This window comes from Aotus nancymaae, unplaced genomic scaffold, assembly GCF_030222135.1.
Source record: "Aotus nancymaae isolate 86718 unplaced genomic scaffold, 86718_ANA_hifiasm-v0.15.2.pri h1tg000108l, whole genome shotgun sequence".
Lineage (NCBI taxonomy): Eukaryota > Metazoa > Chordata > Mammalia > Primates > Aotidae > Aotus > Aotus nancymaae.
Genome location: NW_026988523.1, coordinates 40,584,361 through 40,598,422, shown reverse-complemented (window position 1 = coordinate 40,598,422; position 14,062 = coordinate 40,584,361). Strand labels below are relative to the sequence as shown.

The window sequence follows — 14,062 nt, the reverse complement described above, 5'->3', positions numbered from 1 at the left end:
TAAGTTTTACTGGACATATAACAATGTATGCTTGTCTAAAATAATTCTCTTACCAATGACAAGTTCCTAAGAAGTAGGAAAGGTCCATAATGAAACTAGATCCTATTGTTTACTGAGTTAAACACAGAGATCTTCATGCCAAAATACATCGATGAACTAAGCCATCATTAAAGAGTTCTCACTGATGACTCTTGGCAAGAGAACAGTTCAATCTAGACCCATTAGTGGCCCACATATGCTACACTGGAATCCTGTCTTTCACATAGCATTTGCTTTGCATCATGCCTTTTTATTCTCCCTGGTAGTTTTGTAAGCTGATTTTCAGAAGAGATTTGTCAGAGTATCAGAGTTCAAGAGCGTATTACCAACTTCTGTTACATTAGAAAGTAATCTTACCCTGTCAAACAATGATTTAAATAGTTTTTTAATCATGTCTTCATTACTGTGACCATATATCCGTCTTTTAATAATCAAAGCACCTACATGCGCCCAAGCTACAAAATTAAGTATTTGACTTCTGCCGTTATGAAGCTCGCAGTTTAACTGGGAAGACAGATATAGGAAACCGATACAATGTGGTAAGTGCTAAAACAGAGCATGTACAAAAGTTTAAGAGAGAAAAGAAGAGGAAACAATTTTGTTTAGTGGATGGAACCAATATGCAGGGTTGAATATGGGGCTTCCAACTTCTGGCTCTGTAACAAGTCAAAGATCTTATTTTATAAAAATCTAATGTGGGTCTTGTATATTGTAGGTGCTCAGTTAATGTTTTAACAACAAATTATAAAAAATCACCAATAAAATGAAAAGAAACACACACTTAAATAATGAAATACTATACTATACTTACTGGCATAGTTATCAAGTAAGTAGTAAATAAAGCAAAAACTAAATTATAGCTAGTTGATAAATATAAGGTTTCAAATGAACAGAATTAAACAGCTGGTGAATTTGAAATGATTTTTACTACTTTGGCCCATATGAAATAAGCAAAGAAGTCTGAAAGAAGCCAGACTTCTTTCCCTAGTCTCAGAAAGGAATGGGTAGGCCTTAGGGAAAGCCAAGTTACAGAGATATCAGGCAAACAGAAAATAGATATTCCATTTACCTATCCAAGAATTTTAACAATTAACTAAGGAAGCTCTAAAAAACTGTTCATGAGCTTTTGCATTTTTAGCTGTGTGGGTTTAGCAAAAGATCATAATTGGCAAAAATGTGAGAGGCATTTACACAGAAATGAGAGGATGTTAAAATTTCCAATTATGTTGTAGATCTTTTTCTCTAGTTCTGTCACTTTTTGCTTTGTGTATGTTGAAGCTTTGTTATTGGGGGCCTATATGTTTAGAATTGTTATATCTTCTTTGTATGCTCTTTTTATCAATAAAAAATTTATTTTGTTGTCTCTTAGAATAACCTTTGTTAGGAAGTCTACTTTTTCTGATTAATATAGCCATGCCAGCTTTTTAATCCTTCATGTTTGCAGGACATGAACACTTTTTCACTTTCATTTTCCATCTGTCGGTATCTTCATATTTAAAATGTTATTTCTTATAAACAACATATAGTTGGATCTTTCCTTTTTTAAAAAAATCTAGTTTGAAAATTTCTTCCTTTTAATTGATGTGTTTAGCCCTCTGAATTTAATTACTAATAGAGTTAGATTTAAGTCTACCATCTTGGTATGCATTTTTAATTTATTCTATTTATTCTTTATGTGTTTCTCTTTTTCTGTCTTTTCATCGAACTGCATTTTTTTTAGCGTTCCATTTTTATTTCTGACATTGCCTTTTTAGCTATACTTCTTTTCTTTTTAAGAAACAGGGTCTTGTTCTGTTCCCAAGGCAGGAGAGCAATGACATGATCATAGCTCACCACAGCTTCTTTAACTGCTGGGCTCAATCAATCTTCCTGCCACAGCCTCCCTAGTAGCTGAGATTATAGGCACGAGCCACCATGCCTGGCTCTAGCTGTATGTCTTTATGTTGGCTTTTAGTAGTTGCTCTAGAGCTTATACTTTGATCTAAGTTACTGCAGTAGATCTTGAAATATTATTTGAACAACATAAAAACTTTATTAAGAGTATAAATCTATTCATCCCTCCCTCCCTTTGTGTTCATATTGTCTTATATTTCATTTCTATATAAGCTATAAATCCCACAACAAATTGCTATTATTATTGCTTTAAAAAAGACAAGTCTTTTAAACACATTTAAATACACACACACAAGATAGTTGTCTTTTTTTTTTTTCTTTAAAGGCCTGTACTTTTTACCCAAATATTTGCCCATTTTGATGTTCCTACTTCCTGCTAATCTGGGGTTCTCTCTAGTATCATTTACCCAACTCCTTTAAAAACCATCTTTAGCATTTCTTACACTGCAGGTCTTCTGGAGATGAATTCCCTTGGTTTTCTCTATGTGAAAATGTCCTTATTTTGCCTTCATTTTGAAAGATATTTCATTAATTTTCCTCTTTACCTTTTCTAAAAGGTAAACTGTCTAGGAAGAGGGTAGAACTATGAAACAGGACAAGTCAAGTCAAAGACATAATGCTTAGATACAGCAGATATTTCAAAGAAATGTCAGTTCATTAAAATTACAGAATATTTTATAAGACTTTGGGATACTCGTAGCAACTGAAAGTGGTATCTGGAAGAAAAAAAGGTTGAAATGAAATAAGAAAAAGGAGAGCTGTTATAGGCTCTTTACATTAAGAAAGAGAATTGTTTAAAATCTTAATATTCTTTGCCATTGACAACAGCATGAAAAATTCTTCTCCCTCCTCTAACCAGGAACTTCCTTATATTGACAAATATAGATTCTTCCCCATCATTCCCTTCTATAGTAGCTAAGATTCCCACAATTCTGAGCATATCTAAGTTCCCTACAGAAACATATGTACCCAAAATAGCATAGAAAGAAATAAGACTTTAAACTACAAATCTTCTCCAAATGAACAAAGAGAGTAAAATTAAAAAATTCTTCTTCTTGCATTGAAATTCCTTTAAGATTAAAGAATACCAAGCACCCAATCCACAGTAAATGCTCGATTCATTTATCTAATGAACAGTAAAGAAAAACATGACAAATTATATCTAATGATAAGGCCAAAAAAAAAAGCATTTAGGGCAAGAATTTTAATCTAATTTTTCATTAAGTCCATTATACTAGCTGTGTGAGATACCTACTGGCAATCATCTATTCCTGACTCCTGTGTTCTTCCTCTGTATAGCAAAAGATGGAAGCCTGAAACCTGTATCACTCAAACATTTTGCCACCAGGGTTCTGGATATAATTTAGATTCTGCCAATAAGATGCACTTGCTTCACACTTGGAAAGCAGAAGGGGGACAGAGTCAATTTTTCCTTTGACCATGGTGGCAGCTGATGTGTAGGCTTTGGCAGACATGAATTTTTGAAGTACCAGACTCCACATTCCAACGCCAATAAGCAGCTTTGGGACTTTGGGGTGATTGTGACATTGTTAATGATTGCCTGCAGCCTCTAGAAGTACTAACAACCAATAAAATTACCTACTATAGTAGGTGAAAAAAGTTGTTGGAGAGGCCAAGAGAAGCACACAGTAGGTAATTACAAAATTTCAGAATTTCGGTTTGAGCTCACCAACACTAACCCTCATTTTATGTAGGAAAACAATCTCATAATGGTTAAAAACCCAAGTTTCTTATTATCCTTTTAATATACTTTGGAACATAACATATACTGCTTCCAATTAATCATGAAATAATTAAACAGTTTAAGATGTTTCCATTAGCATGTAAACATGTAAACCTGGTGAAATATTTCCCATCCAAAAATAAAACTCTTCCTTGATTCCTATAGCTACCCCATTTCTCTATTCTCATGTATAGGGATCACCCTGAAATAATGTTCTCCACTTCCTCCTCTGTTATTACCTCCCTGAATCCACTTCAGTTGGCTTTTGCTATCACCATGCCAATGAAAGAACTTTCACCAAGGTCACTCACAAGTTCTAATGGTCAATTCCAAAAGTAATTCCTCACTCTTTATCTTAATCAGCGTCTCTTAGCTCTCTTAGCCCCTATAACTAACTGCTACATCCCCTTCTTTAAAAACTTTCTTTGCTTGAGTTTTGGGACACCACTATCCTACGTTTTCTCCTATTTTACTGGCCAGCTGCCCTTCTTCTTTTTCAAATACTGGTTCCTCTTTCTCTTTCAGCCTGTAATGTTGGAGCTGGCCCAGAGCTTGGTACCTCACTCTCTTTTCTTTCCACCTTATTTCTCTCTAGGTAGTAACACCGCAAATTAAACTTCTAGTTTCAACCTCTGTCCTAAACTCCAGACCCAGATACCTGATTGTCCACTTGACTTCTCCACTTGAGTGCCTAATAGCCATATCAAACTTAACATATTTAAAAGTATTGACTCCTGCCTCTAACTTCTCCTTCTCCAGTACTGGTCTCAGTAAATGGTATCACCAATCATCTATTACCTAAGCATAGGATTTATCATTACATCAAGAATTTATATAAGCTTTACTTCAAACTCTATTTGGCATCCAAGTACTTTCTGCCACCTTCATGACTACCACACTAGTATGGACCACAACAATCTCTCACCTAGCTCACTAAAATGCCTTCTTAACTTGCCTCCCTACTTCCAGTCATGCTCCCCATCACGGTCCACTTTATGTAGCAACAACTAATTTTTCAAAATGTAAATCAGATCAAGTCACTCCCTTACTCAAACCTTTCAATGGTATCCCCTCAAACCTAGGATGAAATCCAAAGTTCCCACGAAAGCCTATGAAGTTTGCTATGTGCTTCCGTCTGCTGCCTCTCTAATCTCAGCTACCACTCTCCCCTCAGCCCCTGCATTCCAGTCGTACTCAGCTTCTTCATGTTCCGCAAATATACAAACTGTTCCCTCCTGAGGGTCTTTACATTTGCTGCTCCTTCTGTCTAGAAGCTCTTGCTCCAGATTTTCCCCTAAAAGTTTACATTGTTATTTCAGTCACTTTTCTGTCTATGGCAAAAGCAATGTTCTCACCAAACCCTTTTCTTCTTCTTGAGCACACAGAAAGACACAGATCCCAGTCTCTCTTGCAGTAGGTTAGGCAAAGTGACAAGAGTTTTAGCCAACTAAACACTGTCTAAAATCCAGACCTGATCCCTAAAACATTCTGCATAATCCACCAGACTCTTTCTTCCCCAGCATCCCAAGCTATAAGCAAAGAATTTTAACTTGTTGGGGCTACACAGTAGAAGGAACCGAGATCCCTTACTCACTGCTTGGAGAAAAGCAATCCTAGAAAGTGATGTCAAATTTTGTGCAAGTGAAAAATTTTTTTTCCATTAAGCTACTAAGATTTTGGAGGCTGTTATAACAGCTAGCATTAATGACCTTGACAATGCCATCTTAAGGTGGGACTTCTTCAGAGAAGCCTTCCCTGACCACTCAGTCTAGTCACTCATTTCTCAATTCAGATTCTAACCTCCTATGTTGCTCTGTGTTTCTTTAGAGAACTTATCTCTAATTTTGAGTGTGTCTGTCTATTTATTTACTTGCTTATTGTTTAGCTCTCCCACTAGAGAGTAAGCTCCATTAAGGTAGGGACTTTATCATACTCACTCCTTTATTTCAGGATCAAGAATAGTCCTTGGCTCATTATTGGGAACTTGCATATGCCAAGTGCTAGTCTAAGTGCTAACAACAAATACTTGATGAATGATGGAATGACTTAATGATGTTTTGTGGCAAACAACATTGAGATGGAAGCCCCACTTAACAGATTCTAAGTAAGACCTGTCATTAAGCCAGAGTGGTAAATATCTAAGTTCAGAAATGCCCTCCATGGATGTGTCTTCATTTCCAAACTGTCCCATGTCTCAACATTCTCTTTTTGAAAAGCTCTAAGAAGAGAGGAGATAAACAGTATTATTTATTATACCATTGTGCCAAAGATATTTGATGTAGATATCCATGCACAGGAACTCCTGGCTTGAAAGCAAATTTGAAGGTGAGAGCAAGAAATCATACAATGCCTGATCAGGGAACTACTAATACTATAAACCCTAAACTAGTGCTATAAAATCTGGGAGGAAGACTTCAGTGGCAATGACAACTGCATCAGAAGCAGCAGGAGACAGTGGGAAGTGGCTAAAGCTCAAGCTTACCAAGTCTTCTAAGGAAGACAGCAACCCAGCTGGGAGAAGCCTTCCAACAAATATGCCAACTATTGTTCAAAGACAAGCAGAAACAAACCTGAAGAATGCGGGTTTTCTGTTGATTATTTGTCATTCTTCTTGACTTGGTCCTTTCTACTTCATGTCTATGAACCCATCCTCGAAGTTCATGATTTAACCTATAAAATATAGTTTAATTAATTAAACATACAAATCAATGTTTCACCCTGTGGGTGGAAATGAATCTAATCATTTGTAGAATCCAAAGAGCATTCTGAGTGCCTGATGACTCAATATTTTTGATCTGAAAAAACTGATAATGTTGTTTTTAATAAGATATGCATTTTTATATGGTAAACTCATCAACTATGCATTCAAAATTCAATGAAAACTACAGCTAAATACCTGCCAAATACAAACACTGGATGCTAAGGTTTTTCCACCAAAAAAAAGTATTTCCTTGCCAGCGCAGTGGCTAACACCTGTAATCCTAGCACTTTGGGAGGCTGGGTGGGAAGACTGCTTGAGCCCGGGAGTTTGAGATCAGCCTGCACAACACAGTGAGACCCTGTCTCTACAGAAAATAAAAAACAATAAAAATTAGCTGGGCATGATGGCATGTGCCTGTAGTCCTAGCTACTCAAGAGGCAGAGGCAGGAGGATCGCTCAAGCCTGGGAGTTTGGGGCAGCTGAGGTATGATCGAGCCACTGCACTCCAGCCTGGGCAACAGTGAGACTCTGTATAAAAATAAAACAAAACAAAATAAAAAGTATTTCCTGTTTCTGTTCTTGGGCTATGTAAACACAAACATTTGAGACACTGTAGAGAACTTAACGAGACATAGGATCCCTAACAACAAATGGATTGCACTAAAGCCTTTTGAAAATCACGCTCTTTTGGGAGAGGAAAAAGAATGAACTCAATTGCCTGGGGTAAAAAAATATTCAAATTTTTCAACACAGGAAATAAAAGCCTAGCTCAAATATAACTTCTTTTACTTTGCTTACTTTTTACAGCAGCTGTAAAGATGTTAAACTGTTTAACTGTAGTTGATTACTACCTATCACAAAAAAACCTGAGGTAGTTTTTGAGGTTTAAGGATAAGGTCCAAAATCACAGGAAAAAAATTCAAGAGAAAAGTTGATAAAGAAGTGTGTACTAATGGTAAGGTATCTCCAGAATCACATATACACAAATTATTATCTTCCTAATTTGAAGGAAAAGGTACTTTCTGCTATAAATGTTAGCAACTGTTAAGCCTAACACTTACACTGAAATTTTAGTATTAATTTCCTTCTGTAGTTTTCAAAGAAGACAGATTTAAGTAAGCAACCATCACATAAAACAGACCCATCACCATCCCTATCAGGTTGGTGGAGAAATTGGACAACTAATATGCCTACAGTTATCCAACAAATAATTCAGAGATTCTCTCAGTCACTTAATTAACCTGACCAATTACTTGTCTAGGTTTCAAAGCCAAACATGGGAACTAATTCAGATGTTTCTGCAATAATCTCCAACACTCACCTGAGAGATTCTGTTGTGTTAATGAGGGGCTGACAAGGAGGTGGAGGAATATATAGCAATGGTTCTTCAGTTAGCACCATCAGGGCTTTGTCATTTGAAACAGAATGATCATATCTGAAACATGGATGCACAAAATTTGTTTCCTTATATCTTAATTTCCTAAGAAATCTGTTATAAGAAAAGCATCATTAGCGTTCACTTTTCATGAAAATTTTAAAAAGTAAATAGAACATACTGCAAGATAAAGTATAAAATATGGAAACTTATTTTACAAGAAATGTCATTTTCTGATTTTCTACAGAGACAGCATGGTAATTCACATTTGTCCAGTCACCATTTATTGAGCAATTAATTTGCAATAAGAGATACAATAACACATGGTTCATTATGTCTTCAATGAGCTTAAGACATACACAATACTGCTGGTACAGAGGTGGTAATACAGTAACGGGGTAATTGAGGGGAAAATCAACTGGTATTATCTGACCAGACTAAAGTTTTGGAGTCATTCACAATTCTAGGATAATAAAACTAAATAGTATCCCTAAAACAGGTAGGGGTGTGTGTGTGTATGTGTTTATGTTAGGGATAGGGTGAGACATAAAATACTTGGCAGGAGAAAAGTGAAAGAGTTGAAAAGCTGAATATAAACTATGGAATCACAGAAGAATTTGAATCACTAATAAAACACCAGGGTGACTAATGTTAACTAATTACTCCATTTGCTTCGAAAATATATACTTTCCTAGCCATCACGCTGTGAATTCATATCCAAGGTGTGACGGAGGAAGCAAAACCAGACTTGAAAGTTAGAATCTGAGTTGTGGACATTACGGTTATTTATGCTCTTCAGTCGGCAATCTTAATCTCTCTCACTAACAAAACTTGCATCTCTCCCAAATTTCTTTATATAGGATGATCCAGATTTAGAAAACTAGATATGCTAATATCCCAAAAGAAAACATGTAAACACATAAAACTGAACATAGTGAGATTCACACTTTGCATTTATTCATTCAACAAATACTTGCTGAATACCAACTGTGTGGCCAGGTATTGTACTCAGTGCTGAGAATCCAGTAGGGAATGAGAGAATCAATGATTCTGTTCCCAAAGATCCTGATGGGGAAGATGGACCAAACAGAAGAAAATAAATGCATAAAATAAATCCAAACACTAGTACGTGCTATGAAAGAAACAAACAAATGGTTGGAATGGAAAAACAATGGTAGTATATACTTTAGATAAAATGGTTTGAGAAGGAGATGGTAGTTACATCAAGGCCTAAATGATGAGAAGCCAACTCTAAAGAAACTGGGGTAAGAGTGTTCCAGGCAGAGAGAGGCAGGTGGGGGAAAGGTGGGCTCAAAGAACTTTAAAAAGACCACTAGCTGAAGAGTGGGGAGGTAGTGGGGAACAGGAAGAGGCTGGAAAGAAAGAAATCAGATCATAATAAGGAATTACTAAATGTAATAAGTCACAAAAATGTTTCAAATAGAGAAGTGATACATCTCAATTTATATTTATACCTTGCCACGGTACCAAAAATGGACTCAATGGAGGCAAGAAGGGAAGCTAAGAGACCAATTAGGAAAGAGCTATGGCAACCCTGGCAAGAACTGATGAGGGCATGGACTGGGTTTATGGCAGCAGAGACAGAGAAGTGGATCAATTCAAGACAACTTTTTGTAAAGAATATCAACAATACTTGTTGAAAGAGAGGAATCAGGATTTCTGGCTTAAGCAATGGAAAGGAAAAAACACAGTTGTAGAAAATTGGTTGGAAGTAAAATAGGGAGAGGAACTGAGTTCCTCAGTGCACATGTTAAGTTTGAAATGTTAAAACAGAGATGCCAAAGAGACTCTTAATATGTGAGTCTGGAGACTCAGAACAGAAGTCTGGACTGAAAACATAAATTTGAGAGTCATTAGGAAATACAGATATGGGTTGTGCACGAAATTATGGATGAATCACCTACACACACAAAAATTTTTTAAAGTTTACAGTTCCAAACCTGGAGATTTGGGTAAAGGCGGAGGCCACAAAGATTACTGTGAAGCAGCAGCCAATAAAAAAAAAGGAAACTAAAAAAAGTAGCAACACAAAAGGAAAGTCTTTCAAGGAACAAATGACCCACACAGCCAAATGCTCAGGAAAGGGCAAGTAAAATAACAGAAAGCGCTGGCCCCTTAACAAAAATAATTTTGGTAGAGTGAAAGGCTAACTTCAAGTTAAAAGTTAGAGATACCTATTTATGCCACACAAGAGAGAAAAGAAACAATAGCAGAGGATACATAGAGCACTCTTCCCTGCAACTTACACCAGGAATATTCTCAGTGTCCTCTCTTGCAGCTGTTAAGAGTTAAGTAGGTTTAAGTTGTTTGGAATAAAACAGACACGTTGGTGCACAGGTAATGACCGCATACACAAAAGGATCAGCCTAAAATGAAGCACTGAGTGAGAAGAAAAAAATATCTGTCTGGTGTTTGATAAATCTGAATGCCTGTAAGAGGAGGTTGCTTAACACTGCCTCTTATAAATCTACGACATACACATTATTTTAAAAACCATGCCTGCATACTTAGAAAAATACAAACACTGTAGTCCATGAGAAAAGTCTAAAACTGCTTTTAAAAATATATTTCTGATTTGAACTCTAGTAATGATTTCTGCACATCTGTGCCATCTGGCTTTGTTTTATCAGCCAAAAATATTCTTTGGAAAAGAAAAAAAAAAAAGTCTGATAGGAGAAATACCAGGACAAGGACTGGGTGGAGTTAAAGGAGAGAGAAAATCAGCCAACATGCAATCTGGAGACAATTAGATCAACATTAACCCAGAAACAGTCAGAGTTCTAGTCTGCTTGCAAACATTTTATGCCAAGAGAAAAAAAAAAATCAGCAAATAAATCACCAAAGGACAGTGCTAGGGAGCTAGAGTAAATGAGAATTCTTGGAGTAAAGACCAGTTCTGGCCTTGTAAGATAAGATGACCATCCTTTCCCATTGATCCAGGACAGCCGTACTGATGTTCTGATATAATTATTACTAGCACTACCTTTGCTTCTTAAAAGTGTCCCCGTTTGATTGAAAATTATATGGTCATATTATTTATATGCCACACATTTCAATGACTGAAAAAATATATGTAGTTAATTACTAAATGACAGGCAAATACAATATTATAAACCATGGGATCAGAATCTACTCCTTTTTCATTTGAGCAAGGTCTCCTAACTCTCCTTAGAAAAAGAAAACATAAAGTAAGCTGCATTTAAAAATAAGTATAGGTATCATGGCTGAAAATAGATAAAACGTCTAAAATTCAGTTCAGAACAAAGTAATATAAGGTGCTTTCAAATCTTTCACAAACATTTTTTGGTATCTTTTATTTAGTATTTATACTGATAAAAGCAAGAACATCAAATTAATGGACTATATTTAAATCCCTCAAGTTGCTGAACAATATTTCAAGAGACTTGCATATAATCAAGAATCCATAAACTTTCCTGTTTTTTTTTTTTTTCCCAAGACCAGTAACCTAGATTAGTCACTATTAAACTCTACCAATATTCAAGGACATTGTTAAGAGATCATCAAGATCAATATTTAAGAAGTACGATAAATTCTGGCATGTAAAAAAAGCGGGAAATGTTATATGTTTTCCAACTATCACTGCTACGTTGCATTGCAGCTACTACCATAAAATCCTTTGGTCCTCCATTGACTTAGCATAGTGCATTCCACAAAAATTACAGTTTCTTCAGGAAGGCTAAGTGGAGACAAGCCTGCAGGATTGTGGTAATCACCTTTTAATAGTCTGGATGTAACACAGTAAAAATCAGGAAGAATGATTGCCCTCAGCCTGTAAATCCTTAGAAAGAGTAAACAATTCTGTAATCATTTTCAAGTATTATACTCTGCAATGGTTACCATGCTGTGATCTCCCTTTGCCTTGTTAGTCAAGGACCTGGCTCCACTTGGCTCTAATAGAAATTCTACATAACACAGGGAAATGTTAATCAAAAGTACACAACTATAAAAATGTCCACTATACCTTCTTCTAGTTAACATAATACGGAAATTGCATTTTATACAATTAAAGCCTTTTGCTATTGACAAGCAACATGGAAATTTATCAAGTCATTATTAAATTGCAACAATGGATGAATCATTAAAGATCACAATAAATGAGTATAAACGAGTTTACCTAATGACTGCAAATAGGTTCAATAATATTATTCCACCATACCATATCCATCCACAGGTGAGACAGTAACAAATATTAGATGCATTACATGTATAAGCACATAATAGATACGATAGATAAAATAACTACTGAAGACACTACATATAACATGTTTACACTGTAGGTATTTCAATATGTATATTAAAGCACACAAACTGAGATTTTAAGATTAAAACTACAAAAGTTTTCAAAGTAAATTTATTTTTAGAACATTAAAAGTAAAATTTATTAATAGCTTCAGTAATTTATGTGTTCTACTAGTCAAAATAATACATGAACAATTTAGATGCAATGTTATACTAAGAATAATTCTCTGTTTCAACTTCATTAAATCACTTAGACCAGAAGACAGATGCATGACATCTAACCTGTAGCTGTTTTTCTGGATGATACCCTCTGATGTGTCCTGCTCTTCTTGAGCAGAAAATCCTAGAAGGTGCCTCCTTTGATTTGCCAGGCTCACACTAGGGTTCATTCTCCTGGAATCCTGTTCCAGCATGCTGAAAATAAAAAACAGGAAATAACAGCTGAAATAAAAATAAAAATAAGTCACACATATGCCTGCTACATGCAGCTCTGAAACAAACCACAATTCTTTTGTAGATCCATGCATATAACAAAAATGCTAGGCACAGAAATTCAAATACTGTACTGATGTGTTCAAATCCCTAGCTTGGTAACCTGCACATATCAAAAACAATTTTTATAAGTATAAAAGTAACTTATTGGCCAGGTGCAGTGGCTCACACCTGTAATCCCAGCACTTTGGGAGGCCAAGGTGGGCAGATCACCTGAGGTTGGGACTTTGAGACCAGCCTGGCCAATATGGAGGAACTCCATCTCTACTAAAAATACAAAATTAGCCAGGCGTTGTGGCACATGCCTGTAATCCCAGATAGGGAGGCTGAGGCAGAACTGCTTGAACCCAGGAGGCGGAGGTTGTAGTGAACCGAGATCCTGCCATTGCACTCCAGCCTGGGCAACAAGAGCAAAACTCCATCTCAAAAAAAAAAAAGCACCTTATTTATAAACTGTTTAAACACTAGCAGAGTTCTATATGCTTTAAAAACCCTGTAATTACATGTGTATATGAAGTAGAAATAAATACAACACAGCTAAAAACAAATTTTAAACTCAGATAATAACTGAATTAAGAAGGCCTCCTGGATGGTGCAAACTGATATTTTCAATGAGGGAATACTTTAAATGAAGTAGGAATTATTCTCTTTCTCATTAGTCAAATTCGTTATTAGCCTTTCACAGTTCCAGAAGGTAGGCTATTGGATAAAGCTAACAAAATATTGTTTTTAAAAACTTCTATTTGTATTTATATGTAAAAACTTCTATTCTTTCTTCCTACCCTCCCTAGTATCTTCATTCATCAATGTATATCCTATTCAGAGGCATAAGCATTTGAGGAAAACAATAAAATATATACATATAAGCTAATACTGCATAGTTACTTAACACTTTTTTTTTTTTTTGAGACAGGGTCACGCTCTGTCACCAGGCTGGACTGCAATGGTGCAATCACACCTCACTGAAGCCTTGACCTCCCAGACTCCAGTGATCCTCCCACCTCAGCCCCTCTGAGTAGCTGGGACTACAAGCATGTAACACCACGCCCCCCTAATTCTTTTTTTTTTTTTTTTTTTTAAATTCTAGTAGAAACAATGTCTCAGTATGTTGCCCACGCTGGTCTCAAACTCCTGAGCTCATGCAATCCTCGTGCCTTGGCCTCCCAAAGTGCTAGGATTACAGATGTAAGCCACAGCACCCAGCCTTAACACCTTTTTTTGAATTGTACTTTAGATTTTGGGGTACATGTGCAGGTGATGCAAGATTGTTGCATAGGTACATTCATGGCAAGGTGGTTTGCTGCCACCATCCCCCCATCACCTATACCTAACATTTCTCCCCACGTTATCTCTCCCCACCCTCCCTCCCACTATCCCTCCTCTAGTCCCCCACAACAGATCCCAGTGTGTGATGCTCCCCTCTCTGTGTCCACGTGTTCTCAATGTTCAACACCCGCCTATGAGTGAGAACATGTGGTGTTTGATTTACTGCTCTTGTGTCAGTTTGCATAATGATGGTTTCCAGGTTCATCCATGT

The 14,062-nt window shown here is 36.3% G+C and overlaps 1 protein-coding gene across 1 annotated transcript in view; it reads right to left on the bottom strand.

The window, feature by feature from the left end:
• Positions 1-14,062, bottom strand: part of ATF6 (activating transcription factor 6) — a 192,561-nt gene that overhangs the window by 101,032 nt on the left and 77,467 nt on the right. Inside the window, exons 10-12 of the mRNA XM_064370667.1 lie at positions 12,316-12,447; positions 7,699-7,812; positions 6,247-6,346 (exon numbers count right to left, since the gene is read on the bottom strand). Coding sequence (XP_064226737.1) covers positions 6,247-6,346; positions 7,699-7,812; positions 12,316-12,447 — 346 coding nt within the window. The remainder of the gene's footprint in view (positions 1-6,246; positions 6,347-7,698; positions 7,813-12,315; positions 12,448-14,062) is intronic.